Source organism: Lygodium microphyllum, chromosome 7 (assembly GCF_053477565.2).
Source record: "Lygodium microphyllum isolate KBCC chromosome 7, Lygodium_microphyllum_v1.1.10, whole genome shotgun sequence".
NCBI lineage: Eukaryota > Viridiplantae > Streptophyta > Polypodiopsida > Schizaeales > Lygodiaceae > Lygodium > Lygodium microphyllum.
In genome coordinates, this window is record NC_141141.1 from 83541914 (window position 1) to 83551871 (window position 9958).

Consider the following 9958-nt stretch of genomic DNA (forward strand, 5'->3'; position numbering starts at 1 on the left):
GATAGCAGGTGCTTTATATTCAAAATGTCAACAACTAGGCTAGCCTCAAGGGTTGACTTAGTGAATCTTATGCGAAGGAATGGCATTGGAAACCTACGCAATAGTTGGGTATGCTTTGACCATGTGCATTGTATTAATGATTGGACCACCATGGCAATCTTATTCACAAATTGTGCTTCGTGCTTTCTAGTGCTCAGTGCGAAAATAGGCTTTTCCTTTTCTTGTAGTGCACCTTTTTGCTGTGGGGTATGACTGCATGAATATTGCTGCTTTATGCCATGCTCCTGCAGGAACCTTGCAAACTCATTTGAGAGGTACTCTCCCCCTCCATCTGACCTTAGGCATTTTATTTGCTGGCCTATTTCTTTTTCAACCATAGCTTTAAGAGTTTTGAAATTCCCAAACACTTCACTTTTCTTTTTCATAAAATACACCCAAACTTTTCTGCTATAGTCATCAATAAAAGTGATAAAATAATGACAACCTCCAATAGATGCAGCTTTAGTAGTCCACATCAGACTAAATTAATTCCAATGGCTTCTTACTCTCTTGAACCTGTCTAGGAAATGGTTTCCTTGCATGTTTTCCAAATTGACAGGCTTCATATACCTTATGCATTTTTGCAACCTTGAATTTAGGCAATCCTGCAACAATATTTTTGGCCTGCATTGATTTAAGTCGTTGTGCATTAACATGACCAATGTGTTTATGCCATATATCAATATCTGCAACTACACCGGTCCCATGTGCAAACATTGCTACACTCAATTCAGGCATGTGTGCATCCAACGTAAACATTCTATCCTTCTTCTTTCCTTTTGCTATCAAGTGACCTTTATTTTTCATATCCTCAACAAAGCATCCATTAGGATTAAATCTGACTTGCAAGCCCTACTCAACCATTTGACCAACAGAAACCAGATTCTTGGTGATATTCGAGACATGACAGGTATTTCTTTTTCCCATCCTGCATAGACAAAGGAATTTTTCTAATCTGCACAATAGGATGTGCAGTATCATCACCAGTCTCTACAAATCCTAGTTTTTCCATTTTCCTTGCATCTTGCATCCATTCTGCATGGCTTGTCATGTGGTTTGAGGCACCTGAGTCAACATACCACACTTTGTTGCTTTCTTCTGCACTTGTCACAGAATTGTTCATGTGCTGCACCATAAACAAATGCTCATTTCTGTCATCACCCTGTCTACTAGAAGATGCATAATTCCCTTGTTGCAATTTTCTATTCATGATGTCATTCTGCTTTTTATAGCAATCTTTAGCCATATGATCCATTTTACCATAGTAGTAGCATTCAACATTGTTGTTTGCATTTTTCCCTCTTTGCCATCCACCACGACCTCTTTGGCTCCCCATGCCTCTAGAGTTATCACGTCTTTCTCCATAGGACTGGTTTTCTTGAGTTTACTGCATATTTTGATTTCTACCATGGCCTCCAGATCGGCCTCCTCTACCTCTGCCTCTACCTCTTCCAGCATTTGAGTAGAAGACAGCTTCTTTTGAAGTTCCTCCTGAAGAAGATGTACCACCATTTCTCTATTCCTCAGAAATTAGAAGAGCAATCAACTCCTCAAAATCAGGAAATATTTCACGGACAGAAATGGATGTTCGGAACTGTGCATAATCCTTTCCTAGACCATTCAAGGTCACAGAAACTAAATCATCATCTTCCACTGGTGACCCAATGGAAGCAAGTGCATATGCAATCTTCTTCACCTTCATGTGGTATTCATTGATGCTCATACTTTCTCTTTGCACATTGTGCAACCCTTGCTTGAGCTACATTTTCCTAGCTTGCGTATTTGTGCTATACATTTTTGACAAAGTATCCCATGCCTCCTTTGGCGTACTTGCATCCTGAATATGCACAATCATAGAGTCTGAAATACTGATAGACAACCAGTACATAACTTTTCTAGCTCTCTCATGCCATCCTTTAAATGCCTGCATTTCCTATTGATTGGGAACATCAGGAAGAGCTGGTTCTTCTTCATTTCCTGCAACAAATTCCCAATATACTTTTCCCATAAGGAAATTCGTCATTTTAAACTTCCATGCTTGGAAGTTGTTCTTGTCAAGCTTTTCACTGACAATCAGTGAAAGAGAATCAGACACTATTACAGAACACTGCAAAAAATTCTATCATTGCAAAAAACACAGCTTCAGCCTCGCAAGGGCAAATTTGCAAAACTGACAAAAGTGGTATTTGACCACACAGTCACTTCCTAGTGACGATTTTGCATCAACAGGCAACAAGGATGATTATGTAACTCCCAATGTCTCTGCGCACAGGCATACGTTGCAATTTCTACAGTAACTTTTCACCGACCTGTAGAACAATGGTCGCACATAAAAAAACAGGGCCTTTTCTTGAGTGTGTGTGGAAAACTTCCACCTCCAAAACATGCCCCGAAATGGCCTCGAATCAAAAAAATAGAGCAACATAGGACTAAAGCCCTTGCCCACAGCATATACTACCCTCTTGCTACACCGTGAAGGGCGTCTCAATCTGAGACAATGCACTCTTGCACTTCTCGGCTGTGCTACTTGTAGAGACTTGCTCCCAAACTCGAAAAATGAAAGCAACACTGGTCCTCTTACGAGAACACCGCGAACTTGGTTTGCTTTCTTGAGCTCCTTACCACGAACCAGGCTCTGATACCATGTCAAGATTGTGGGAGAGAAGGAAGGAGTCTCACTTGTAGCTTTCTCACTTACACAATGGGGGAATACACACAAAGGTGGAGGCTGAAAACAATTTTTCTCTTCTTAGTTGTGTAAGCCAAAAAGAACTCTAGTACAGAGAAATAGAATAACCCTATATATGGGTCTCAAACCAAACTCAACTAACTAAGGTGGCATACTAACTGAGCCACGAACTAGAGTAGATAAGGATAGCTGTCATCTAGCTATTATTCATGGGCGGTGTACCAACCTCATCTGCAGCTAACAAGTTAGTGACATAAATGCACAACGGTCACCCTAGCATATCACGAGTGGAGCTCGATATCTCAACAGTAGGCATAAATAGTTTACCCGAATCCCAAACTGTCTCAGATCTGATGCTAGAACCTACACTAGTCAAAACAGTCTACTGGATTTTCCCCTTGTTTGTTGTCTCCATAGCATAGGTCCATAATGCTGACTGACTCTCTAAACCTTTCTCAATCTGGACTCCATATGCAGAGGCATCTTCTCTAGCTGCCACATAAGAAGTACGCGCAGCCATATCATCTATTAATTTCTTCATTTGGCCTTTCCCAAAATTGGTAGCAAGCGGAGCTCCTGTTTCAGTCAACCAGATCTTGCCATCTTGTCCCCAAAATACCAAATTCTTCCTCCTTGCATCTTGAAAAGATTCACAATCCCTACAATGCTGATGGTCCATACTATCACACCAAATACATCTTCGATCTCTCCTAGGTGCACTAGGAGCACTCATAGGTGCACTAGGAGCACTCCTAGGTGCACTAGGAGCACTTCTAGGTGCGCTAGGAGCACTAGAAGAAATAGTAGGCGCAGTCGAAGCAAATTGCTCTTTCAATTTTCCCACCAATTCTGCTTTAACTAAATCCAGTGTCAAATCCATTATGCCTCTGATTATGTCATCAAGAGAGGAAGGAACCAAAGGACGGAGGATTTTGGAGTAGAAGGAGCCGGCATTGGTCTTGGGAAAGGAGGAACAGGAGGATTAGAAACAGTAGGCACTGGCATAGGCCAAGTAACTGGCTGAGGAAGAGAAGAAATAACAGGGGTAGAAGCAGGCATAGGAGCAGAAGACGGCGTCGGTGTCATAGATCCATTCTGTAGGCGGGTCTTCCATATCCACCTCTTGGACAAAGTCGAGACCGCATCCTGGGCATCTTGCAAATCTGTTTTAAGACCCATAGGCTTCGTGTGATCCTCAAGAAGCTCTCCTAATTCTTCTTGAAGAGCAGGATCTGCAGCTTGCAAGAAAAGCTCAACTTTCTCAATATGCAATGCTCTTTGTTCAATGGCATCAAGCTGACTATACCTCTCTTCACATTCTCGTATCAATTCTGAAGCAGCTAGACCTTTGTTTGGCATGTAGACCCACTCTCGGAATGACCGCCGAGTAGCCATCCCAAAGTCCTCAAGAAAATACTCCTCTTTTAGGGCCTTCTTAAAATATTGCCAATGCAAATTTTGAAGAAAAAGATCAATCACTTTTACCCTCAAGGCAGGTGTGACAAGGCGAAGAAAATATTTACTCATAAGTCTTGTTGGTACTCCAAAAAATCCCATCTTGATCTCATATGTCTTCAAATAAGCCGATACATTACGGCCATCAAATAGCTTCTTTTCATTTTCAACTGCTTCAATCGCCTTAGTTGCACTGATTGCATTCTCTTCCTCCGAATATAGTTGCCTTTGTTGAGACAACTGTTGTTGATGTAACTACTACTGCTGGTGCATGTACAATTGTGACTGCTGATTTTGAAGCTGCATATACATACACATTCTACAAAATCTACTTTAAATCATCCGTAGAAGTACTTTAAACAGAAGTCGATGATGAAGCTGAAGTAGAGGACAAAGCAGGAATCGTAGAAGAGACTGAAATTGATGCTAAAGTATCTCCCATCCTGAATTTTTTTTAAAAATGCGACGCTTTCACGTCGGGTTCACCAAAGATGTCGAAGGGTTTTCGAAAGCAAAGTCGCAACCACAGAGGTTCTTGAGAAATTCTAAGATAGAAGATCAATCAAGCGAGATTAGGCTATGCAGCAGTAAACTCCAGAATCTTCATATTAAATGCAAAGATTGTTGATTTAACATGCATTTGAGAGATTTCCCAAAAGAAAAAGACCAATTCTAATCTGCGTAGTGCAGCTTAGTCTCAATTAAAGCTTTGAACAATGAGTCCTGCTAAGAAGATGCTTAGGTATATCCAAAACCACGCATATACATAATGTCAAAGTGATGTAATGAACAAGAAGCAGAAGATTTAGGAGTCCATTCCTAATTATTGCTTGGATCGAAAGTGCAGGAAATCTGGATTTGAAATACAAAGAGCATGCACTTTAAGACTCCAATCGTGCAAGATGTTTTGCAAAATTCCTCAATCCCGAAGGTCTTCAAATGTAGGCGCTTACTTCCTTAGGTGTTAGAAGAGATTAGGATGATGACAATAAATCTCATGTCACTGTTATACCTATCTCAATCCTCTCATAGATGAAGACTTGCTTGACCCTGCATGCACCTTTACTGAGAGCCTATGTGGAAGAAAGTATCTTGGGCACAACCTCTTAGAGCACCAAAGATCCATCAGCACGATTAACGAATCACAAATACATTCCAAAAGAAATCAATGACATAATGTATCCCTCTTATAGAGTCAACGAGCCTCCATACATCAGACCTTTGCCTCAGTTCTTGCCTTGCCTGTACTTCTCTCTGATCGCAAGTAAAGTACAGTTTTTAGTATTGCTCTGCAAATCGTACATGGCTTTTATGCATTCCTTCAATTCTGAGGCTCTGTCTCAAAAGCATAATCTGCATATACTTTGTACTATATCTCTGGATCAATGAAGGATTGAACAACAGATCTAGAATCTTGAAATGGTCAGCTCCAATCTCAATTACTTGTCTATCAGGTAGCTCCTATGGTGTTGTCAGAATATTTGCATATGTAGCCTCATCAAAGCTTGATTTTGGAACACGGCATACAGATTCTTTTATATTAGCTGTATGTATCTACGGTAGCTCTCTATTGTATTTAGTAAATTCACATTCACAACCTCGAGCTCTCCTTGGCGTATTTCCTTTCATTTTAAAGGGAAAGTGTGGTCTGATCACAACTCCTCTGTTTTCCAGTCATCTAAGGTTCCACATGGTCGACCTGATTGTAAATCTCATCAATGACTTCATGGTAAGTCTTCAATCTGTATAGTTCCTTGAAATAGTTAGATGACAATATGTTCATGCATAAGACTTTCTCTAGAAGGGAATCGATAGGCTTTCCATAGGTCTACACCTTTATAATCAGATATAGTGAAAACCAAGGAGCTTCGCACGCCATTGCTTCAACAGTACCCGTCGGATATGCTTAACATTCTGATTGTGTCACATAGTCTTTCTTCTATTCATCAACTTCCCACAGGACAGGCATTGCGAGTAGTAGCAACCAAGTGTTCCTTCTCGAACATCAAGCAGATGTTATGGCCAACGCACTAGGTCCCGTGAGTGCTCCCCTCAACCTTGAGATAAAAGTGGATGCCTAGCGGATAAATCAAACACGGAACGCCGACTGAGTGATTGTCTCATGCTCGTAGAAAGAATGAAGGGTGTCAAATCACAAATTCTGTACTGTGCCCAAGCAAACCCTCAGATGTAATGGCAAGTCATCTCTCTATACACAAGTTGAAGTGGATGCTTGTTAGATAGATCGAACATGAAAGACGTTGAATGCATGTCTCCTTGCTTTTTCTTTCCCCCCAATATGGCTCTTCTGCATCAACACGCCGCTTTTCATACAGAAAAGCGACCCCTCACAATAGCAGAATTCCCTTCATGCAGCATGACATCAAAATACTGCTTTGCATGCTTGAAATCCCCACACTAGCATAGCTTCCAATCATTGCACTCCAAGCAATCACATCTTTTTTTGACAGACCACTGAATATTCGGATTGCTTCCTTCAAGATACCACATTTAGCATACATATCAACCAAGGCAGTTGATACAAAAACATCTAACTGGCACCCATCTTTTATTATCTGCTTTTGGATCAATTTGCCTTGTTCTATAGATCCTACAGTAGCATAGGCCCTCAACATGCTTACAAAGATCACTTTATTTGGCTTTATGCCATCAAGCTGCATTTGCTCAAAATACTCAAGAGCTAGAAGGCCTTCTCCATGTTGTGCATGTCCCATGATCAATGCACCCCAGGAGACCACATCACGATGAGGCATATTATCAAAGACTTTCCTTGCCTCTTCAAAATCCCCACTCTTTGAATACATAGCAACAAGTGTATTCCCCAACATAATATCTAATCGTATCCCACTCTCCATGATCTGCTTATGGATGAGCCTTTCCCGATCAATGTTTGATGTCGAGGCACATGCTTTTAGTGCAGCAACATAGGAATATTTGCCAATTCTCAAACCTGACCGCTGCATTTTATCATACAAATGGAGAGCTCTCTCTCCCTATACTACCCATGTAGAACAAAATGCAAACACAATGACTAAGTATGTTCAAAGTAACAAATGTCACACACACAACTTTTTGGTGGATTCCACACCTCGGATGCGCAGCAGTACGACAATGGTTCCTTGGGATGGCCCTTGACATTGTCCTCCGCCAAGATTGGGACATCGCCTTTTGAAATGACAAGGCTCGTTGCAATGGAAGCAATGGAGATTGTGGCCATTACCTTGGGTAGGAACGAAGTTGTTGACAGTGTTTGTCCTAGCTTTCTTCCTTCGTCCCTGACTTTGGCCCTATGTTCTCTTGGCCTGGGACCTATACACTCCCTTGTTCTGATCCTTGTATGGCCAAGTCTTGTTATTCCTCGGCTTGGTCTGCACCTCCTGTATTATCGGTGTAGCTTGAATGAGCACATCCTGTAGATCTGTTGGGTGCATTGATTCGAGGTGGGTGTTTATGGGTGGGTTTAATCTGGTACAAAACTTTGACACCTATTGTGTCATATCCATTTGTGGCGTGTACTTTAAAAGAGAGACAAACTTTGAATAGTATGCATCAAGGTATAGACCAAGCTGCTTCAATTCATAGAATTCGTTCATCTTCTGCGTGCGGTAGGCAAGTGGTAGATATCTCCCTCGCACAGCTCTTTCGCACAGCTCTTTTAAGCTTCTCCCAGGTAACTGTCCCTTCCGAGATCCCTTGGTCTCTGCATCATTGTTTCCACCAAAGCCTTGCTTCGCCGGTAAGCTTCAATTTGGCGAGCATAGCGGGTGTAGTACTTGCTGCTTTGAAATAATCCTCCATGGATTCAATCCAGATCTCGACATCAGTTTGGATGGTCCTTTCCTTACCATCAAATTCTGGTGGCTTGATTTGCTTGAGAAGAAACTTCTTCCCCTGAATTACAGTTGTACTTGGTGTAGGGGTCGAACTAGGAATCTACACTTGAGGTTGTGCCTGGCCATTAAGATTCTTTATGTTAAAACTTACTAAGCATTTCTCACATTATATTTTATGTCCAATTCATCTTTTTAGCCAAGTGACCAAATCACTTAACTTCTTTACCAACACTCACAGCCATGATAAACATTGAAAAAAAAAAGTCTATTTCATTCAATGGGCATAGCCCTTTTGAGTACAATTATTTTTGGAAAGATGGAACAAGCTGATTGGCACATCAATTTGGGGAGAATAAGATTGTGTTACATTCAGCTATGGGAACTGAGTAATAATATGGATTGGGGTCATGGATTTTCAGGAATCGATAGGTCATAGGAAGCTTAGGGTATCCTTTCCTTTGATACCCGTTCTTCTCATAATGTCCCAACACCTTGATTCTGTCGGCAGGGATTATTCGAGTCACTTCCTCATACACATACGTGTTCTGCTTGACCTTCTGACCTCCGACATGTAGGGTTGCGTTTGCGTGAGCCTGGACAAAGATGAACAGCTTCACGATCTTTAAGTCCTCCATCCACTTGATTCTCTTCAAGTTGGTCCGAAGGTACGCAAGTCGGTGGGGAGCTATGTAAAAAATTCCTGAATCACACGTCCATCTCCATTCCATGTATAGGGGTGAAGGGTTGTAGATGCGGTCTAGGATATTTATCATACCTAGCCTCCGTCGATAATCCGAAGCAAGCATTGCAGTCATTAACATAACCTGGAACACCAAGAATTTGTTCCATGCTTCGTGACTCTGCAGGCCAGCATCGGTAAGTAAGTAAGGAAATGTTCTTAACAACAACATTTGCTTTATTTCTCCTCATTAAGTTTCCTTGTAAAAGACAGATCCTTCGTTGGTTCTCTTTGATACCAACTCTAACGTGTCCACCTATTCACTCGTAGGACACGTCTTAGTAGCCCATCGGGAAGAAGAGAGTCCAGAATGCGCCACCCAGCACTCCCATGGAATGTCATGGGATTTGCGATCTAGGTCTTCCCGAGTCTGCCACAAAGAGGAAGCATTCTGACCGTTCCCACTTAGGATCGATCTAAATCAGGGTTTCCCTAATGGTCAAGTTCCTCGGAGATAACTAGCATCGAGCCCCAGACAAACTACTTTCCACAGAAACATCAGGGCCGAAGTAGATTTATACTGCACTTGGTTCAAGGAGAATGGAAAACGAGAGGGATGCGAAGCTCGATCTCTCTACCCATAAGGCATAGTCCCATTCCGTTCCCCTAAAACAGTATAATTCGGGACTCTAACTTCCTAGATTCTAGGTCATCGTTACCTTGCTGTCAAATTCTTTGAGAAAAGTTCCTAGTGAACCAGGACCACCCTTCCATAGGACGGACCCATGGTCACATCCACCGCACTTTCCTCAGTTGCTTTAGTTATCTAATTACCTACCACATTTAGTTTGACATGCAAAAGCAGCTTCCTTAATTAGCCAATTAATCACGGTTTCTTCACGTAACTTAAGCACTGACATAAAAAAACAATGTCAAGCAAGTTCCTTTTCAACAATTGATCTTTTTTTATTAGTCTTTGGAATACATCATATAATCAAGCCCAAAGGTTATTCCATAATCCGCCCGAGGGTTAATCCATAATCCGCCCGAAGGCAATTCCAGCAATCCTCAGGGATTGATATTCCAAGTTTCCGCTCGTAGACTAGTATGCAGGCCTTGAGATCCAATCTCAAGTCACGTCGGCCTCTTGTGCAGGGATCAGAGGCAAGGGATTTACAGCGAGAGCCCCCCTAGCACCCAAGCGTCCTCCTGCTCCAAGTAGCACCAACGGAGAGACCTCTC

General features: G+C 41.8%; 1 protein-coding gene across 1 annotated transcript; it reads right to left on the minus strand.

Annotated features, from left to right (window-relative positions):
- Positions 1-6531: 6531 nt before the first annotated feature.
- Positions 6532-7167, minus strand: LOC148033631 (pentatricopeptide repeat-containing protein At2g34400-like). Its single transcript, XM_087680947.1, has one exon. It carries the CDS (start codon positions 7165-7167, stop codon positions 6532-6534), a length of 636 nt encoding a protein of 211 aa, XP_087537073.1.
- Between the last annotated feature and the right edge of the window lie 2791 nt (positions 7168-9958).

What these genes read in the sequence shown, in the direction of transcription:
- LOC148033631 (XM_087680947.1), bottom strand. Translation starts at nt 7,167, where the DNA reads ATGCAGCGGTCAGGTTTGAGAATTGGCAAATATTCCTATGTTGCTGCA.